The sequence below is a fragment of the Hoplias malabaricus genome, chromosome 2, assembly GCF_029633855.1.
Source record: "Hoplias malabaricus isolate fHopMal1 chromosome 2, fHopMal1.hap1, whole genome shotgun sequence".
NCBI lineage: Eukaryota > Metazoa > Chordata > Actinopteri > Characiformes > Erythrinidae > Hoplias > Hoplias malabaricus.
The window spans coordinates 36,255,713-36,277,784 of NC_089801.1; the positions used below are offsets into that span (position 1 = coordinate 36,255,713).

A 22,072-nucleotide genomic window follows, 5' to 3' on the forward strand; every position below is an offset into this window, starting at 1 on the left:
CCTTCAGGAACTACACATGAACACTGTAATTATTATTTTAACTTTTAATTTATTCTTTCACTCATTCATCTTCTGTAACTGCTGTAGTCTATCGCTGTGTGTCTGTAGCCTTCCTGAAAAGCACTGGGTTCAGAAGCAGCTCTGACTGGATTCAGTGAACACAGATCAGGAATAAAACCATCACATCATTTTAAAACAGGTGACTTTAATGGGCGTGTACTCACATCACACAGTTTAACATATGAATATTTTTTGTAAAATGTAATAAAAATTGTTTGTCTCACTGGCGATATCCAAATGTAGAGCATGTAAACAAATAAAAATGTATGTACATTACACTGAGGCACTTTTGAGAATTATATGAAAGATTTGATACTAAAAACATTCATTTGTAAATATAAATAGTTTAAAAATAACTCAAATTCTCACAGTTTACAAACAGAAATATTACATCAGAGGAACATACAGCAATATGTTAGAGTTTTCCAGCACCATCTCAAATTCAAACTGAAAAGAATGGCGCTGTTCTACATCCTGCACCTTTAGAGCAGTGTGAACTATGACCTCATTTGTGAGAGCTGTTGTTGTTGTGATTGTGGGAATCACTGAAGAATGACCATTCGTCCGGCTCTTCCAGCTCCACGAGCTCCTGCAGCTGCTGCCCTTCCTCCTCGAGCTCTAGCTCTTCCTCCTCGTGCTGTGACCATCCCACCTCTTAGTCCTCCCCTTCCTCTTCCTCCTCCTCTAATTTCTCCTCTCCCTCTCCCTCCTCTCTGACCTCGTCCTCTGACCCTCAGGCTTGTGAAGCGGTCGTGCAGAGATACTCCAGTCTGGAGATAAATGAAGAAATTAGAAACATGTGGAACACAGTTACAGTGTTCTTCAGGACTCTGATATGAATAAATCCACTCTGATCTCTCTGACTCTGTCCTACTCTGTCTCACTCCAGCCGTACACAGTAATCTGGCTGGGGGCGGTTGTACAAGGTGAGCTGGATGTTTCTAGTGGAGCTGGGTGGTGTTTCTGCTGTTTGTGGGTGTGGTCAATCACCTGGTTGGTGGAGGCTTTATAATTGAAGCGGAGCTGGATGCCCTTGGGTGAAAGTCTCCCTGCAGACAACCTTCCTCTCAGCATCACACCAGCACCACCAGACCTTACCCAGAGAGAGAGAGAGAGAATCTGTAACCAACTTTTGTGATCTTATAAACCTTGTGAACGTAATGTGAAAACATTGCAGTACTCACAGAGTGGAGGTGGGTGATTTGGCGTTGGGCAGTGACACAGTCAGCACTGTTCCAGGAAAGGATGCTGGTGTCTGACTGTTTTCAGAAGAAAAGAGAGTTAGAGGAACAAATTAATTAAAACAGTACTGAATTAATGATGCAGTGCGGAACACTGAAGGGTTTCTGTAGAGATCCACATACCTTCTTATTTTCTGATATCTTTCCAACTTCCCTGTTCCCCTTGTCGCGGCAAACTGAACACAAATTAATCTTTTCAGTTTTCATCAAATCAGATGACACAAAGTATAAACAAAGTGTAAAGCTCCCTTTCTTACTGAGAGTTGTGAATATTCTTCAGTTTAAAACAAGGGTTTCCCGCAGTGATTCACAGTTTTTGCAGCCACCTTGACAACGTCATCCAGCCCCTCCACCCCTGCCCCCATTGTAAACACTCAATAAGAAATCCTTCAAAGTTCCAAAGTACTTTTTGTGTTTTCAGTCACAAACACGTGTTCTGAAGCATCCCAGACAGTGAGCATATATCGGTCTGCTGGCACACCACTGACTGTAGACCACTGCTAGTCCACCATCTGAGCACTCAGATTACTGTCCTGTACAGAACAGAACTCATTTATAATCTCCTCAAACAGATTTTACATTCACAGAGACTTTTATTCTGGAAAACTAACTAATATAAATATCACCAACAACTATATAAGAGAGATATAATAATGTGTATAAGCCTGAGTTTATGATAAAAATGTTGACACTGTGCTGGATTTAAATTATTTACTAATCTTATTTATAAAGAATAACAAAAGAACACAATGAAGGAAAAAATGTAAATTGGACTGTGAATGGAAAAGTGCTAAAATGTAGCATTTTGTCTAAAATTCAGTTTAATCACCAGCGGTCCGCCCAGAAAACGCAGTGCAAAACACTAGTGGACCTCCAACTTTGCCCTCAGTGCTCAGTGGGCCAACAGTGGTCCGCCGTCTCCTTGCCCTCAGGGATAATCCAGCGTTTAAAGCGAGTTGTGTATCGTCTGAGTTTCCCCGCAGCTGTGTGTACAATGTTTTGAATCTGCACTCGATTCACTCAATAAGTCGACTTTTTTTTAGAGATCTTCTAGTTAGGAGAAAGTTGTTGTAGTATGGAATGGCATTGGGCTCTAAACGTTTGAACACATCCACGTGTTAACACAAAATTTTTTGTTGATAACGTGACCAAAAATTACATGTTTACACGCTTCTTAAGGTTTTCGCCAATGGGAGGCCTCAAATCCGGGCGTACTTACATATTCATAATAGGATTTACATCACACACTGAAGCTGACACGAAGAATAAATCCTTTGTGAACGTAGTCACTATGTTTCATCTGAATTATTCATAACATACTGAGCTAAGCGCTGCCCTATGGCTACGTTGAGCCCTACGTGAGCAGTGTGAAGACAGCAATACTAGTAAGCTGGTCCCCATGGCAACTGGAAATTTATTTTTCCCAATAAAAGACGTTTTATGGTGTTTAATACCTTAGCATTTGTAAACATGCATATTATTATATAACTTCATAACATGATCTAAAGCTTTTTATAATTTTATATCAAACAAACATCACTATTCTCTCACACTGTGTGTAAAACACATACTGAGGCGTATTTCATTCACACTGATAAATTATGTACATTCTTTTAATAGCATACGGCTAAACAATACGGTATCAATACAAACCCATAGTGAAATGAACTTTCCAGATCCTCCTCTTTCTGTAAACATGTATAATATGTTTAAAGATACATTAATTTACTCATGTTTTGTTTATTTATGTATATCTACTTCTATATACACATTAAAAACATGAGAGGTTAAATCTCTTTCAAAATGGAACTGAACCAAAAATCTGAATTAAAAAACATTGTTCAGAACATTAAACACTGGAATTTTTGCGTTATTTGGTTAGTTAAGGCTTTATGTTGTTTCAGCAATAACGCCATGTACCAGTAGGAGGCAGTAAAGCATCATGATTCACAAAATACACAAACTTAACGCGTTAACACGTAAATACCTTATAGAACGCCGTTGGGCTCTAAATGTGTGAACACATGTGCGTTAACACGTTATTAAAATTTTGCGTGTTAACACGTACAATTTTGTCGCGATAACGTGACCAAAAATTACACGTTTACACGCTTTTTAAGGTTTTCGCCAATGGGAGGCCTCAAATCCGGGCGTATTTACATATTCATAATGGGATTTACATCATACACTGTAGCTGACACGAAACATAAATCCTTTGTGAACGTAGTCCCTACATTTCATCTGAATTATTCATAACATAGTGAGCGAAGCACTGACCTATGGCTACGTTGAGCCCTACGTGAGCAGTGTGAAGACAGCAATACTAGTAAGCTGATCCCCATAGCAACTGGAAGTTTATTTTTTATTATTATTAATAAAATAATCTGGTGTTTAATAACTTAATTTATAAACATGCATATTATTATATAACTTAATTCATAACATGCTCTAAAGCTTTTCATAGTTTTATATCAAACAAGCCACTATTCTCTCACAGTGTGTGTGACATACTGAGGCGTAATTCATTCACACTGATAAATTATGTGCATTTTTTAATAGCATACTGCTAAAAAAAATATGGTGTCAATACAAACCCGTATTTCATATAAACAATTCCAGATCCTCCTCTTTCTGTAAACATGTATAATATGTTTAAAGTTACATTAATTTACTCATGTTTTATTTAATTATGTGTATCTACTTTATATATACATTAAAAACTTGAGAGGTTAAATCTCCTTCAAAATGGAATTGAACCAAAAAATCTGAATTAAAAATTCAGTAAATTCTGTGGTGGTTGAAGTGAGGGGTTTATATATATATATATATATATATATATATATATATATATATATATATATATATATATATATATATATATATATATATATATATATATATATATATATATATATATAAACCCCTCGTTCAACAATATAATGTATTATATTTAAATATGTATAATGGTTATGTAAAATCTCATAAAAAAAAAAAAAACATTGTTCATTACATTAAACACTGGAATGTTTCCGTTATTTGGTAAGTTAAGGCTTTATGTTGTTTCAGCAATAACGCAATACACCAGTAGGTGGCAGTAAAGAATCATGATTCACGAAATACACAAACTTAACGTGTTAACACGTTCATAACGCGTTAACACGTAAATACCTTAGCGTGTTAACACGAAATTATACGCTACGTGTTAACACAGAGAATCCAACACGTTTAGAGACCAACGGCGTTCCATAATACCTTAGCGTCTTAACACAAAATTATATGCTACGTGTTAACACGGAGAATCCAACACGTTTGGAGACCAACGGCTTTCCATATTGTAGCACACTAGGGGTTTTATTGCTCATGATGTTGTTTACTAGCATTGTAACTGTTATTGCACTTCAACTGCTTTGTTAATTCATAAATAAAGAGTAAATAACGTTAAAAGGTTGTTGCCCTGGTACCACCTTGACTAACCGATTTTCTGCGGGAAACCCTGAAACCTGTGAATCTGAATAACAAACATAAGTCAAACAGGTTAATACTCAAATTTACCCCTCTGTCTAATGTGAATGGCTGGCCTCCTCTCTGATGTCTCGCTGTAAAAGCCTCCCTGAAATATGATTAAAAACAGAAAAACAATGATTTCTTTTTACACTTTTTATATCCAAACTGCATTTCTGGAAAAGCTGGGATGCTGGACATAATGTAAATAAAAACAGATTGCAATGCTGTGCAATGATTAAGCCCTATACATTATAGAAAACAATACAAAGACAACATGTCAATTGGAAGTTTAAGTATATTGAAAGATATTTGCCCATTTTGAATCTGATGTCAGAAACACTCTCCAATAACAGTTGGGACAGGGAACAAAAGACTGGTAAAGTTGTGTAGTGCTAAGAAATTTAATGAGGTGAAGTGGCAACAGGTCAGTGACAGTGACTGGTTTCAAAAAGAGCATCTTAGAGAGGCTGAGCTTTTCAGAAGTAAAGATGGGGAGGTGTTTACTGTGTTTACTTTTTCATTACTGTGAAAAAACTGCAAAGGCAAATAATTTAAAAATTCAAGAATAATGAATCATCCAAAAATAGTAAAGATTTAGGGGATTCAAATATTGGGATCATTCAGGGAATCCAGAGAAATCTCTATATGCAAGGGACAAGCCAAAAAAAAACAGCACTGACTGACTATGACCTTCAGACTCTCAGATGGCACTGAAATAATAACAGACAGGATTCTGTAGTGGAATTCACTGCATGGGGCTGTTGCTAGATCTGTCTAACTAGACACTACAGTTTTATTTCATATAAACAGAGCCTTGTACCTGTTTAGTCCTCCTCTTCCTCTCCCCCTGCCTCTGCCTCTGAACCCTCCTCTCTGAGGCACTGTGCTTTGATCCCGCAGCTCTTCTCTCTAAAATAAAGAGAAACATCACAAAAAACTTTACCGTATTCTTCTTTTGGACTGGTTTTATCATTAAACATATTCATTTTCTTTTTCATATGTGATTTTCGCTCTGTCTCTGTGTGTGAATCCTGTGACCTTTAACACCCATCTGATTTCTGAGGCAAGGGTTTGTGCATCAAGGTGATGGGAGTCCGCTCCTGATTTACTCACTTTTGGCAATACACTGCATCCTGACTCTAACCATGCGGACTAGAGAGACGATAAGACCATTTATAGCCTTTGGGGCCACAGGCTGAGTTTACTTTTGTGAGTCTGTATTTGCTCTGGTGTGTCTGCGTTTACTTTTTTGTGTCTGGATATACTTGAGTGTCTGATGCATTTCTAGGTTTTTGCTGTGCTTCTGGATGCACATTCTGGATTCTGAATGAATACAATTTTTCTATATGTGTTCATTCTTTTTCCAACTGATGGCTTTGTGAAATGTATGAAGTCTATAGTTCTTATGTGTGTAATAATCCAGAGTCTCTCGTACTGACCGTTGTGTTGGCAGCAGTTCTGTTGAGAGGACTTCGGCCACTCCCCCTCAGTATATTTATAAAACACTTTTCAAGAATCCAAAGTGCTGACAATATTAGGACACAGAAGAAATAAACATGAATGGAGTGGAGCAGTAGGTGGGAGCACAGTGTTTATAGAACGTAATGCTTCCTTTCTCTTAAAGAAGTTTCCCAGTTACCAACTTAGGGTCATGCCTCAGATGTGCTCCTGAATTTTCTTCTATTTTTTATTTTAAAATGAGATGAACCAAGAAAATTCCTAGAACTCAAATATCACTAACAGTGAACATAAATTGATCATTATTTCATAATTTAAATTTGAGAGGACATCAATAAAGAATATTATAAATAGCAAATCATAATCTACCAGAACAACACAGGAAAACCATCACCACCCACTGCTCTTCTCCACCGAGCGCACAGACGTGTGGCACACCTCTATCTGTAAACATTATAAATGTGACAAAACATGGAATAAGCAAAGGTCATCAGATTTACATCTTTGAGAACTATGAGAAAGAACCAGATAGAAAATTCCTAACAGTCAACTTCTACCAAAACGGGACAGTCGTAATACAAGGAAACAAAGCTGCACTTACACCTTGTGAAGAGACCTTTCCCTCGCTCAAAGCACAGTGTGAAACTGAGAGAACAGCATATCACAACCTGACTGTCCCATCTGAAACACTCAGTACACAAGGAGAATCACAGCCCCCCCACAGCCACACCACAGCTGTAGAAGACATAGCCCCCAGACCCAGCACTGACCCTTTCCTAGGCCCACACCTCCACACCACTGTAACTCAGCTCAGAGACAGTCTCTCTCTGTTAGAGGCAGAGCTAGTAGGACTGAAGGAGCAGATACAAACCCACAGTTCCACCATTTTAGACATTGGACACCTCAGAGATCAGCTCAGTCAGGCCCAAATCAGCTGAGGGTCACAGTGCAGGAGCTGAGGAGAGACATTCACAGACAGCGTGGTGAAAAAGATGCCCTGAGAAATGAGCTAGCAGAACATAGGACAGTGCTGAATACAGAATTATCAGGGCTCAGACAGAACATACACCAGCACAACACTGTCCTAGAGTCCCTCACAGCACAGCTGCAGTCCCATGCAGCCCCCAAACACACTGCCCAGACGGAACATGCACAACCTGCCCCGAACATCACAGAGACTGCTCCTAGCAGCACTAAACCAGACAACACCCAGACACTGCCCCCACACAGAAAGAACACACTGAGACAGTCTCAATCACTGCCACAGCCCCCAAAAGCAGGCAAAACACCTGTCAGAGAAAACTCCTACTACACCAACCCAAGATGTCAATACCAGCAGATCAGGTGAGTCACGCAGAGACACTGACATCGCGGACCTTATAGACTCTAACAGAAAATTCTTAGAAGAAAATAAACTTTTCCCAGAAAGAAAAACGTCATAAATATGGCGTCCAAGAACGAGGGACATTCATACAATCCTCTCTAACCACATCCTCGGCAACCACCATCATCCTCGTCCACACAGGTACAAACAACCTCAGAGCCGAGCAGGAGAGAGTTGGTGGACTGGTCTCTGGAGCCGCACAGAGAGCAGCAGAGGCTTTTCCCAATGCCAACACTGATGTCCACCCTCCTGCCTCACAAGGACTTTCATCCAGCCACCATCCAGCCCCCATGTAGAGATCTCTAGAGGATGTGCCATGATCCCAACCTGCACCTGACCCACCACTCCAGCATCATTCCCCACCACCTGTATGATCACGTGCACTTCAACAGACAAGCTATCAAGATGTCTGCCAAAACGTTTAAGGGTGTGCCACTGGGTCGACACGTGTCCAAAGCTCATAATCCCATGTACAGTAGAGGAGAGCATTCAACAAAGCAGAGAGCACCAACACACACACTCCCCCGAAGACCACAGCCAGGACACCAGCCACACCACCACAACCTGCCTCAGTCTCCTCAGCACACCCCACCTGTCCGACCTGCACCTCGGTCTCCACCACCCAGACGTTCCATCAGCTCACCAGACCCAACAGTACAGCAGAGCTACAGAAGCCCCACTGTCACAGAAACACAGCCCACAGCAGCAGCGCAGCTAAGCTGACGCCCTCAGAGGAGTCCACACCACTCTAGACTTGGGTGAGGCCAAGCAGTTACTGCAGTGCATCTGCACCAGACTCGAATAAAGACTGGACAACTCCAAATGGGGACAAAAATAAATAAATTAGATTGTATATGAGTTACATTTACATGTTGAAAACTTGTTTTATAAAATGCTAATAGAAATGTACATATTTTCTTAGTTGATTTAATTTCAATAGAAAAACAAAAAAAAGGAAAAGAAACAAAAATGGCATCCCTTTCAAGCTCTATGTGGAATATCCAAGTCTTGAACTCTTCAGCCTTTGGCCTAAAAACTTTAAACAGGGAATTCCAAAACCGCACCAAAAACACTGACATCATCATCCTACAGGAGACGTGGTGCAAGGCTGATGTGGTCACTCACTGTCCTAAAAATTATAGAGAGATTAAAATACAGCCCCAGAAGCTGAGCACAGTACGTCAGGGTCGATTCTCAGGGGGAACAGTTCAAATCTGGTACAAATCAGATCTTCATCAATTTATAGACATTCTAAAAGCAGGTGAACATTAGATTTGTCTTAAAAAGAAACACTATAACTTGCTCACAGAAGGACAGTTTCCTCTCTGCCATTTACACCCTCCTCAGAGTCGCTCTACTACTCCGAAGCTATGTTTTCTGAGTTGGAGAAAGAGACCTGCCATTTTCAGGCCCAGGGAAACGGTGTCATCTGTGGGGACCTGAATGTGAGAACAGGGACACAACCTGACTTCATATACACACAAAATGATCATTTCATAACTGAGAAAATGTCTTTAATTAACAACAGTCCTCTCTATCCCCACAGAAACAACCATGACTTCATAATAAACAGAAGCGGTAAAGCCCTCCTGCAGCTCTGTCAAAGCCTGGGACAGTATATTGTCAATGGTAGGACATGAGGGGCTCTTTAGGAAGATACACATTTTGTTCACCTCTTGGGAATAGTACAGTAGATTACATAATTACAGATTTAGACCCTTTCTCTCTCAGTGCATTCACCATTTGTGATGAGGTCAGTGAATTGGCCCCATCACCAAGACTGTGGAATATACATTAAGGAATGTACACTGGTATTATTACTTACCTTGTGTTTCAGGTCCTGTTCTTGGGGGATTTGCGACGAATTTCCCGTCTCTCTTTGTGCTAGCCGAAGGGCCCACGGTGACGTACAGAGAGGGGGAGGGAAGAGCTGGATCTGGGAACCTGTGAAAGGGAAAAAGCAAATAAGTAAAAAAGTAACAAACTATGTACATAGGTACAAATACTCACCAGTGAATCCGGAATAAGATGTGCCGGGGATATCTGTTAATGGTTATATTGTAGGGAATAAATGTCTTCCTGTAAGTAACTTTGTTACCCCTTTGCCAGAGTTTGGTTAGTCCAATTAAGAGAGGGGTGGGGCTAAGTTACTAAAAGGAGGGTGATTTGGCTGCGGTAGCCAGTAGCGATGGGAATTTCGGTTCTCTTTGGGGAGCCGGCTCTTTTGGCTCGGCTCTTCATAAAGAGCCGGCTCTTTCGGCTCCTAAATGGCTCTTTGTTTTACCGCTTATTTCCACTCGTACAGAACAATATTACCTAGATTTTAAGTGACTATATGGACAAAATATTATTGTTCAACATTAAAAATAATAGAGTTGCAATGGCCAATTGTTTTATGGCTGTATTGTAATAACTCACTGATTGCATTCACACATTCAATGGTATAAATAACTGAATTTTTATTTAAACACCTTAATAAAAATCACTTGTAAACTCTGAAGTATAGCCAATGGAACCCAAAAGGTAGGTATTACAAAAGAGCTTATTAAATTAAATAATAATCGATTTCTGGGTAATAAAATAAACAAATACTCTGCAAAGTGCGAAACAGCAGCATTCAACGGTAGTGATTAAAACAACCACAACTGTCAACAAACATTTAACTGATTTAACATTTTCTTCAACTATTTTTTGGAAGGCAGATTGGCATTCGGGAAAACCAAGTGTCTCAGCTTGGGGGGGGGGGGGGGTGGAGTGTTGGAGCGTGCTTGTTGTTCTCTGATTGGTTGAATGACAAGCCTTAGAAAAAAAATGGCTCGGTCTTAGACGGGAACTGGCTCTCATCGTTCACTTACGGCTCTTTGAACCGGTTCGTTCGCGACCGACACATGACTAGTAGCCAGTGAAGGTAGATAGGTCTGCAGTACGGACAAACTAGGTTTGTTTAGTTCTAACTCGCTGTTTTTAATTATTTTATTTTCTTTCTTGGTACCTCTTATCGTGACGTCATCATGTGTGCTATGTTTGAATAAATTATCATGGAATGAGTTATTTTGAGTCCTGCCTGCTCCTTGCTGAGTGAACCCTCACTTCTTCAGCCGTACCCTCCACACTTCAATTGTAACATCCTTCTCACAAACACGTTGGGACATTACTCGGATTCTGTTAAAAGTGATCAGTCTAAAATATTCCAAACCACTCTCGGTAACAGTGTGTAGATCAAATATTTGTGTGTGTGTGTGTGATTGTAAAAATGCCCTCTCAGTCTCTCCAAGCTGTTGTGAGCACTACACACAGTGCAGAAGTTTCAAGTTACAGCTCAATACATTCAGTCTCTACAACAAACAGCTTCTTCATAAAGAATCAACACAGCAGCATCAGAGCAGACATTTCTCTTCCACTCAGCTACACTCACGTCTGGCGTCTCTATGAGATGACCCTCTCTGTAAAAAGTAAATAATATAATTTGAAGATTTCATGAATAGATGAAGTTTTCAGGGATTAAAACAAAAATATTTTTCTACAGAAACATGTGTAGATTAGCAATTAAAAGTGCAGAGGCAGTGTGTACACACCCGAAACCCTCAACACCAACTGAACAAGTCAGATTATGATATTTCCGCCCCATAGGGCACATAACCATTTCTGCTGTTCTCCAAAACCATCAAGTTGTTCAAAAGTTTTAATCAAACTTTAAATATTGGAATACCAGTAGTGATGTAAGGGAAGAATATTCTTTTGAACAGCTTTTCTGTTATTTACCTACAATACCTGATTTGATTTATGTGTATTTCTTAATCTTATAAACAAAATGTCATGACAAATAATAAACTCTGCACAGATTTTTTTCAGTGGATATGTTTTTTAATTTATTCTAGTTTTTTCTTTCACCTGATACCCATTTCAGGGTTGTTTCTGGTTATGACTCCAGAAGTAGAGGATGAAGTGTAAGAGGCTGGAGCAAGAGGCTCATCAGTAAACTTCACTGTCTGTAAGTGCAGTGGTATTATGCAGAACTGCATTGTGGGAAAGAAGGTGGGAGAAGGAGGGTTAAAGCTCCAATTTCCAGCTTAGTTTAAAGCATGAGTAACTGATGACACTGGATTTTATGTGAGAGCTTGACTTGGATTAAAACTCTCCTCTGACTTTATAAACTACACAAACTACATCCAGTACTTTCAGTAGAAATACACAACATTCACTTACAATTCAATTCATCAAGGAGTAAGAAAGAAAAAGATGAAATTTTGACTGTACACAATATATAAACACTATAGACAATGTATTATTTGTAAAGTGTGAGAAAGTCCTGTCTCTCTTATTTACTGCAGCTCCGTCCGTTAGACTTTCAGTTCAGACCTGGGGTCATCAGTAACATCTGTGCTCTCAGACCAAAATGTTCAGGAGAACAAAGGAAAGTTTAGAAGAACACAGAGAGGTCGATCTGAACCATTTTCATTAAAATAATAAACTGGATTTACAGGAGGTGCCAAAGATGGGGACTTGAGTTGCACTGAAGTTGCTCAAAAAATGACTTCAGACTTGACTTGAGACTTGCCTTCAAATACCACAGACTTGACTTGGACTCAAGATTTGGGACTTGAACAAACTTTGTGTAATGTAATTATTATTTTCTTAATGTGTATCTTGTGTTAATTTGGTGACCTGCGTTCAGCTCCCTCCCTTCCACATTCAGCACATGTGCGCAACAGATATCAGCACTGACCACAACAGCAGCAAGTTCACCTGCTAGAGCTGAGCCTTCTGTTAAATTTGTTTCTAAAATAATCTTCTGTATTAAAAAATGGACTAAGCCTACAGGCTGTATATTTACTTGTAATTGTGGTTAATTAAGCCAACTGCTGTTTATGTTTACTATGCTCTCTGCAGCAAGGCACAACCTTCCAATTAAGAAGGTACTAAGATTTTAGAGACAATGAACCAATTATTTTTGTTTCAATATTCTTATTTGGCGTTTATTAAAAAATAAGCAGCCCATTTAATAGTAAATTAATGTCAACTCACAGTGGTGTAGCAGAAACTGGTCCAAGGCCCCCTCAGCCAAGTGCTAATTCCCCGCATGAGAGTTCACACGCAATGACGCTCTCTCTGTAATAACTCCACAGTTCCACGAGTGAAACTCAGAGCCAGAGCACAAGGCACACAAGCCGACCTGTCACAGATCACGGGGCGGACTGACAGAGGCGGACGCACTTGCTAAAACACAAATACTTTAATCAAAACAAAGAAACCACACAACATGAACAGGAAGCAAAACGAAACGACTTAACTGGGAATAACAAAGACTTGACTCGGAGTAGGAAAGAAACAAAACAACATGACTTAGAAAACAAAACGACTGGAATAGGAAAGGGAAAGAGACAACACGACATGACTGGGCAACAATACAATATGAAATGAACGACAACAGGAAGTGATGGAAGGGGACATAAATACACAACATAGACGAGACGCACCTGGACAGATAACGAGGAGGACGGGTTAACACATGACACAGACGAGAAGGCGGAACAAAAAGCGGGACAAGGACGGAGATAAGAACATAAACAAAACATAGCCATGTGCTAAAAGAGCACATGACCGGGGAAAACAGAGGTTACGAGACGAGGGCGTGACATGACCACTACTTTCTTTTAGTTTCCACCAGACAGTAAACGTGTTACTCAAGGCACAGTGCCATGTGCAATAATCTCCTTTATTAATCAATATAGCCAGTCATGTAAAGTGGAATTAAAAGACATTCATCCCAGAACTTACAATTTTGTTCTTCAAACAATGGGGGGGGGTAAAAAAAAATATATCCATCCATCCATCCATTATCCACCGCTAATCCGGGTCCGGGTCGCGGGGGAAGCAGTCGGAGCAAAGAAACCCAGACCTCCCTCTCCCCAGCCACCGACGCCAGCTCCTCCGGGGGTATACCGAGGCGTTCCCAGGCCAGTCGAGACATATAGTCTCTCCAGCGTGTTCTTGGTCTGCCCCGGGGCCTCCTCCCCATTGGACATGCCCGGAACACCTCTCCAGGAAGGCGTCCAGGAGGCATCCGAACCAGATGCCCGAACCACCTCAACTGGCTCCTCTCGACGTGGAGGAGCAGCGGCTCCACTCCGAGTCTCTCCCGGATGTCCGAGCTCCTAACCCTGTCTCTAAGGGAGAGTCCAGACATCCTGCGGAGAAAACTCATTTCAGCCGCTTGTACCCGCGATCTCGTTCTTTCAGTCACTACCCAAAGCTCGTGACCATAGGTGAGGGTTGGGACGTAGATTGACCGGTAAATCGAGAGCTTTGCTTTTCTGCTCAGCTCTTTCTTCACCACAACGGACCGGTACAGAGCCCGCATTACTGCTGACGCTGCACCGATCCGCCTGTCAATCTCACGCTCCATCTTTCCCTCACTCGTGAACAAGACCCCGAGGTATTTAAACTCCTCCACTTGAGGCAGGATCTCACTTCCAACCTGGAGAGAGCACTCCACCCTTTTCCGACTGAGTACCATTGACTCGGACTTGGAGGTACTGATCCTCATCCCTACCGCTTCACACTCGGCTGCAAACTGGCCCAGCTCGATGAAGCCAACAAGACCACATCATCTGCAAAAAGCAGACATGGGATCCTGAGACCACCAAACCGGACACCCTCCGCCATTTGGCTACGCCGAGAAATTCTGTCCATAAAAATTGTGAACAGAACTGGTGACAACGGGCAGCCCTGACGGAGTCCAACTCCGACTGGAAACCAGTCGGACTTACTGCCAGCCATACGAACCAGACTCCTGCTCTGTTTGTACAGGGACTGGATAGCTCGTAACAAAGAGCCCAGTACCCCATACTCCCTGAGCACCCCCCACAGAATACCCCGAGGGACACGGTCGAATGCCTTCTCCAGATCCACAAAACACATGTAGACTGGTTGAGCAAACTCCCATGCACCCTCCAGGATCCTAGCGAGGGTAAAGAGCTGGTCCTGTGTTCCACGACCGGGGCGGAATCCGCATTGTTCCTCCTGGATCCGAGGTTCAACTATCGGTCGGACTCTCTTCTCCAGTACCCCCGCATAGACCTTACCGGGGAGGCTGAGGAGTGTGATCCCCCTATAGTTGGAACACACCCTCCGATCCCCCTTTTTAAAAAGGGGAACCACCACCCCAGTCTGCCAGTCCAGAGGCACTGCCCCCGATGTCTAGCGATGTTGCAAAGACGTGTCAACCAGGACAGCCCCACAACATCCAGAGCCTTGAGGAACCCGGGGTGAACCTCATCCACCCCCGGGGCCCTACCGCCAAGGAGTTTCCCTACCACCTTGGCCACTTCAGCCCCAGTGATAGACGAGCCCCCCCCCCCCCCCCCCCCCCCGGGGTCCCCAAGCTCTGCTTCCTCTGCGGAAGACGTGCTGGTGGGATTGAGAAGATCCTCGAAGTATTCCTTCCACCGTCTGGTGACGTCCCCAGTCGAGGTCAACAGTTCCCCACCCCCACCATATACAGTGTTGGTGGAAAACTGCTTTCCCCTCCTGAGTCGCCTGACGGTTTGCCAGAAACTTCTCGGAGCCGACCGAAAGTCGTTTTCCATGTTCTCACCGAACTCCTCCCACACCCGAGTTTTTGCCTTAGCGACTGCCGAGGCTGCGAGCCGCTTGGCTCCTCGGTACCTGTCGGCTGCCTCCGGAGTCCCCTGAGCCAACCATGCTTGATAGGACTCTTTCTTCAGCTTGACAGCCTCCCTCACCCGGGGTGTCCACCACCGAGTGCGGGGATTGCCACCCCGACAGGCACCGACAACCTTGCAGCCACAGCTCCGTTCAGCCGCCTCAACAATGGAGGTCCGGAACATGGCCCACTCGGACTCAATGTCACCAGCCTCCCCCGGGATGCAGTCGAAGCTCTGCCGGATGTGGGAGTTGAAGATCTTTCTGACAGGTTCCTCTGCCAAACGTTCCCAGCAAACCCTCAACACACGTTTGGGCCTGCCAGGTCTGTCCGGCATCCTCCCCCGCCATCTGATCCAACACACCACAAGGTGGTGATCAGTTGACAGCTCAGCGCCTCTCTTCACCCGAGTGTCCAGAACATATGGCCGCAGGTCAGATGATACGACTATAAAATCGATCATCGAAATGCGGCCTAGGGTGTCCTGATGCCAGGTGTACTTGTGGACACCCTTATGTTCGAACATGGTGTTCGTAATGGACAAACTGTGACGAGCACAGAAATCCAATAACTGAACACCACTCGGGTTCAGATCAGCGGGGCCGTTCCTCCCAATCACGCCCCTCCAGGTCTCACTGTCATTACCCACGTGAGCGTTGAAGTCCCCCAGCAGAACAATGGAGTCCCCAGAATGAGTGTTCTCCAGCACTCCCTCTAGGGTCCCCAAGAAGGCATGGTACTCTGAACTGCTGTTCGGTGCATAAGCACAAACAACAGTCAGAGCCCTTTCCCCAACTCGAAGGCGCAGGGAAATTACCCTCTCGTTCACCGGGGTAAACCCCAACGTACAGGCACTAAGCCGGGGGGCTATGAGTAAGTCCACACCTGCCTTACGCCTCTCACCCTGGGCAACTCCAGAGTGAAAGAGCATCCAGCCCCTCTCGAGGAGATTGGTTCCAGAGCCCATACTGTGTGAGCCCAACTATATCTAGTCGGTACCTCTCAGGTGAGCCCAACTATATCTAGTCGGTACCTCTCAACCTCGCGCACCAGCTCAGGCTCTTTTCCCACCAGAGAGGTTACGTTCCATGTTCCAAAAGTCAGTTTCAGTAACCGAGGATCGGAACGCCAGGGCCCCCGACCCCGACCACCACCCGATCCACAATGCACCAGACCCGGATTACTACCTCTCCCACAGGTGGTGGGCCCATGGGAGAGTGGACCCATGTATCCCCTTCGGGCTAAGCCCGGCCGGACTCCATAGGTGAAAGTCCGGCCACCAGGCGCTCGCCAAGGAGCCCCTCCCCCAGGCCTGGCTCCAGGGTGAAGCCCCGGTAACCCTGCTCCGGGCAAGGGAGGCTGTGTCCTCGTTGTCTTTTTCATCTGTGTCTTTATGGATCACTCTTTGTCTGGCCCATCACCTAGGACCAATTTGCCTTGGGAGACCCTACCAGGCACCATGAGAGGGTGCAGCTAAGGCAGACAAGAACAAAACAAAACAAAGGGCCATGTGCTTCTACGCACATGACAACCGAAGTAATTCATGACACAGGAAATGTTAAATCATAAGTGATGCTAAACACTAACAACTCCATGGGTCCCAGCTCAAATATTGAAAAATACAGTTGTAAACTTAAATGTTTTTATTTGGATTGAAATATTCTTTTAAAAGTGATCATACAACTAATCAGTTTTGAAACTGTAGATTGTGCTAAAAATTTACAGTACAGTACATGATTTAAACTCATAATAAATAGCAATACAGTGCAGAGGTGTTTGAGACACATTGGGATACTGCAACCTGTAAATAAAAACAAAATGCAATTAGGTGCAAATCAAAAATTCTAATCAAATTTCTTTGTATAGCACTTTTTACAACTGATGTTGTCACAAAACAGCTTCAAAGAATTCCAGTATAACAGAGCTCCCTCAGCTGAGGAAGAAACCTTGGGAGGAACCAAGGCTCACAAGGGGTGACCTATCCTCCTCTGGTCAATCTACTGGTAATAATAATTAGGAGTCTGTGAAAACTTCAGTGTAGGGGCAGCTCCAAGGCACTTGGTGGTGGCTGGGGCATGGGCAGCTGGTCTGAAGCATGGAGCAGGAGCTCAACAGTCATCAATCAGTGTCCAGACAGACAGGTGAGCGGTCGTTTACTCAGAAAAATGTAAAGGGATGGAATTAGTTTTAATCTGTTTGGTGTTTGTAAAGCAGAAAATGTGAACATTTCCAGAGTGTGGCTAATGACTCCGGCAGATCTGACTATCATTTTAACTATATTTTGGCACCTCATTGCATTTTCTTTTTTATTTACATGTTGCACAGTGTCCCAACTTTGTTGGAAATAGGGTCTGTACATCTCTGGGGTTTAGGGGAAGCGTTTCCAGATGCTGTGTGGAGATCAGAAACAGAGTTACTGTTTATTTTACTGAAATGCTCCGTCTGTCCTTCACTCCACATTAACATTATTTATCCTCTGTGTGATTTACCTCCTGATTTTGAACACAACTCACTTCTGAACATCTGTGTTTCTCACTTCTGTCTTTTCATGTTTTATTCTGAGATGAGACACTGGTGAGGAGGCTGAGTTCATACAGAGGGGAGTTCTGAGATACTTACCCCACACTGCTACTGTACACTCCTCTGTTTTGTCTCCATCAGTGACCTGACACAGGTAATGTCCTCTATCTGACGGTGTGCAGTTTCTGATCTGTAAGGAGACGTTTCCTCTCTGCAGCTCCTGAGTGAACAGACTCACTCTGCCCTCGTAGCCCCGCCCCTCTGTCACCTGTCTGTTCTTATAGAGACAAACACACTCCGTCCACTTAAACCACCTGATCTCCAGGTCAACAGCACTGACTTCAGGAGACAGGTGACAGGAGAGAGTGGCAGCAGAGCCAGAGTCATATTCACCACCACGGGGTCCAATGAGTTTAAACTCTGTGAAGGAAAACACACACCACAATCCATCCATCCATTATCTGTAACCACTTATCCATTTCAGGGTCAAGGTGGGTCCAGGGCCTACCTGGAATCATGGCCTACCTGGAATCATTGGGCGCAAGGCAGGAATACACCCTGGAGGGGGCGCCAGTCCTTCACAGGTACAACACAGACACAAACACACATTCACTCACACCTACGGACACTTTTGGGAGGAAACCGGAGCACCCGGAGGAAACCCACGCAGACACGGGGAGAACACACCAACTCCTCACAGACAGTCTCCTGGAGCGGGAATCGAACCCACAACCTCCATGTCCCTGGAGCTGTGTGACTGCGACACTACCTGCTGCACCACCGTGCCGCCCACACACCACGATGTTCACAGTTAAATCTGTTACAGGAAACAATAACAAGTCAATATCAATTTGGACATTTGACTCACTGGTGCTTGCAGTCACCTTCTTCTACAGCTTCAGACTAGTGACCTCCTACAGAGAGAGAGAGAGAGAGAGAGAGAGAGAGAGAGAGAGAGAGAGAGAGAGAGAGAACCAGAAAGAGAGAGAAAGAGATAGAGAGAGAGAGGCTTTTGTCTCTAGCCCATCAAACATATGCTCAGCAAAGAAACCTTTAAATCTAAATGTTATGGAATTTTTGTGCTAATCCATATAATTTAAATGCCCCCAAAGCCATGTAATCCAGGGTTACATAGTGTTCAACAGTGTTTTTTTTTTTACTAAACCCCCCGTTGTGCCGCTATGACTAGCAATCTTGGGGTGCACATGTACCCCACTAAATTCTGTGTATGCTCCTGTAGTGTAACATATACATATATTTTTATAATTTGTTTTATAGCCTTGACCTTATTCAAACTCCTCCAATCTCTGATATTTGACTTAATGAAATTAATTACGATTTATAATTGGCTTAAGCAATTAAAACATTAATAATTAGTTTGAGAATGAATAATAATCATGCTAAATGAGTACGTCAGGATTTTCAGGAAAATAATAAACAAATTGCAAACACTGTGATTTCAAATAATGAGAGTTTTATTAATAAAGAGAAGTATTTAATTAACATAGCACAACCTTGTAATCTCACGGTGTCCGGCAGGGGGAACTGATTCGAGCTTAAATTTGAGCTAGGCGCTTCTGACTTGTGGCTAAAGTTACTAGCTAAGGTTTAATTAATACAAAATTTATCAAGAACTTAATTCGGTTTTCAGCTCTGGAAATGCATAAGTTTAGCTTACTTTTTCGTCGATTTTCACCACTCGTTTGGATGCAGAGGCTCTTTGAAGTCCTGGGAGTGGAGGCGTCTCACTTAGTCTCGCGGTTCTTACCGCAGAAGCATCCAGGCTGAGTTAGCGTGGAGGTCTTTCTTCGTTGATTGAGTTGTCTCGGGCGTACCCGGAGTGTGATGACGCAGGCGGCAGGATCCTCTCTTCGGCCTTCGGTCCAGAGTGGGAGAGTCCAAAATATGGACGTCTTAGACGAAAGGTTCGCTGGTTGCTGCAGTTCCAGAACTGAAAATCGCTTCAATAAACTTACTTATTCTGAGACCTTTTGGTATCTCGGCAGTGTTTCCTTACTCTGGCCACGAATAAGTTCACCTGCTTCGATCAGTCGTGAGATTAAACTTAGATTGGGTTATAAGACATAAACACGATTAAAAGAAAAGAAGATATTCAAATTACTCGACGTATTAGTAAAACTTCATACTCTTAGCTAATTTCGAGACGTCTCTCATAAGCTTTTTCTGAAGTCTGAGATTTTCTCGGATCTCCTTGTTGTTGTTGTCGTCGGCGTCCTCTCTTTTCCGCTTTCTTTCGTGGTTCGTTACTTCTGTCGAGCTCTCGGGACTGAATTCTCGTAACTCTGTTGAACTTCGAACTGAACTGCGTTGGGCTGCTCTGTGTTTTCAAGGCTGGCGTGGTCATGCCTTAACGGGAGGAGTCCTCTTTCTGATTGGACACAAATTCAGTCTCACGTGACTCTCGCGAGGGGGAGAGAGTCGAAGGGGGTTTGAATCATTGATTCACACATAAAGAATATGAATTTCGCGTATCGAAATTCTTATACCTGTTATCAACATATAACAGTGAGTACATTGGACTATTAATATCAGACATTTACATAAGGTTCCATCTTTAGTACGTTGTTTTACGTCCAATTCATGATGACACGCTGGAAAAGTAAAATATTAATCCATTTTCTCTTATTCAGAGGTAGGACTTCTTTTCATGATAGAAACAATTCACAATATACAACATTTCATTAGGAGATAGGCATTCATCTGAGGGTACAGAAAGTGACATTAATACATCGGTTTATACACAAATAATCAGAGTTTGATTATTTTCCGCTATTGTTTTACGGCGACTCCGAGCGAGGCGTAGTTTCGCCAGTGTCCATTTGGTGTCGCTGTTGGTCCATGTGTTGGTTAACGAGAGGTTAACCCGAGTTCAATCAGTTTGACCATCTGGGCTGTCTGTTTAGTGGTTCGAGATAAGGATTGAGACATTGAGGTGCCACTTTGTCCCAAGCGGGATTATAACCCTTCCTTGTGTTTGAGGTTCCTGTCTCTTAAAAGCATTATAAAATTGGTTATCTCCTGAAGAGAGGGGGTCGTTGGGGCCATGTGTTGAAAGTGTCCTTCTCAAGTCCTTTGATGTTTTAGCTTATGTGTGTGTGCATGGTTGTAAAGTCCTTCAACCCCGCAGGTACAGACAACCCACTGGAATGTGACTTGGTCGCAGAGGAACGGTCCTATTCAGACTGGAAAAGTTTTAATTCAAAACTTTTCATTTCTTCATTTCAATCTGTCCAAATATATCTTAGGTCTATACTCCACTACACTCCACTAGAAATATTAATTTAACGAATCCCAACCCACACAGTTTTGACTGTCTTTGGCTCCTGATTCGTACAATGAACTTGATTTAATGTGAAATAAATTTTCATGTTATAAATTTTAATGGTTAATAGTTAAAAATTGATTGAATATAATATATATTTTCTGTATAAAATATAATTTCAGTAGTAAAAAAATATATTTAGCATCTGCCCCAAAACCACATTAAAACCTGCAGAGTTCTGATGAAAACCATGTGACCTGCGTATGGCACATGTCACTTCCTCTGGCGGATGTAATGGAAAAATGCAGATTAACACTAATGAGTAATGTTTAATGTTGTAATAACTAATGATATGGGGTTTTGATTAATCTTAATTAATTCTTAGTCATATAGTAGGCCTTAGTGCTTGAAGTTGTGGTTACGGTGACCTGTGGAAAATTACAGGTCTGAGCTGTTATGTGTTGTCTAATTGTCTGAAGGACATTCTCACCATTTTTCCACCAATAAGGGAATGTTTGGGTTAAAACGTTGCTGGTGTACGTGACTGGGACTCTATATGTATGACTTGATTTGTTTAATAAACTCGTGAGATTAGAGAGAATCTTTGATTGTGTGTCTTATTCCTCTGGTCTCCCCAAAGAATTCTTTGAGAATAGACCTTTCGATTTTCCTTCCTGGTTTCACATAGAGTAATTAAATATTTTCCATAACAATTTGGGGGCTCGTCCGGGATATCTCGTGTGTCTGGTGTCTTCCGGGCGGGGGAAAAAGGCGGATTGAAAAGAGCAAATCCAGCAATCCACCAGAAGCCTCCAGAGTGAGGAGGTGGCTCCGTTCTGGGTCCACCGGCACCGCTGATATTGAATTTGACAAGGGACGCCAGGAGGGAACACCGATTGAACCGCGGTAAGGTGTTGATGTTATGTTTCCAGAGCTGACGAGCTCCTAGGGCAGGA

General features: G+C 42.8%; 1 protein-coding gene across 1 annotated transcript; it reads right to left on the bottom strand.

The window, feature by feature from the left end:
- Positions 1-217: 217 nt before the first annotated feature.
- On the bottom strand, positions 218-20,198 carry LOC136676458 (uncharacterized). Its single transcript, XM_066653511.1, has 13 exons — positions 20,102-20,198; positions 17,933-18,253; positions 17,628-17,703; positions 9,658-9,747; positions 9,473-9,591; positions 6,633-6,707; positions 6,245-6,330; positions 5,626-5,714; positions 4,854-4,911; positions 1,425-1,477; positions 1,245-1,319; positions 1,051-1,153; positions 218-830 (listed from the first exon to the last, which is right to left on the bottom strand). Exons 1-13 carry the CDS (start codon positions 20,196-20,198, stop codon positions 603-605), a joined length of 1,470 nt encoding a protein of 489 aa, XP_066509608.1. The 3' UTR covers positions 218-602.
- Positions 20,199-22,072: the final 1,874 nt, after the last annotated feature.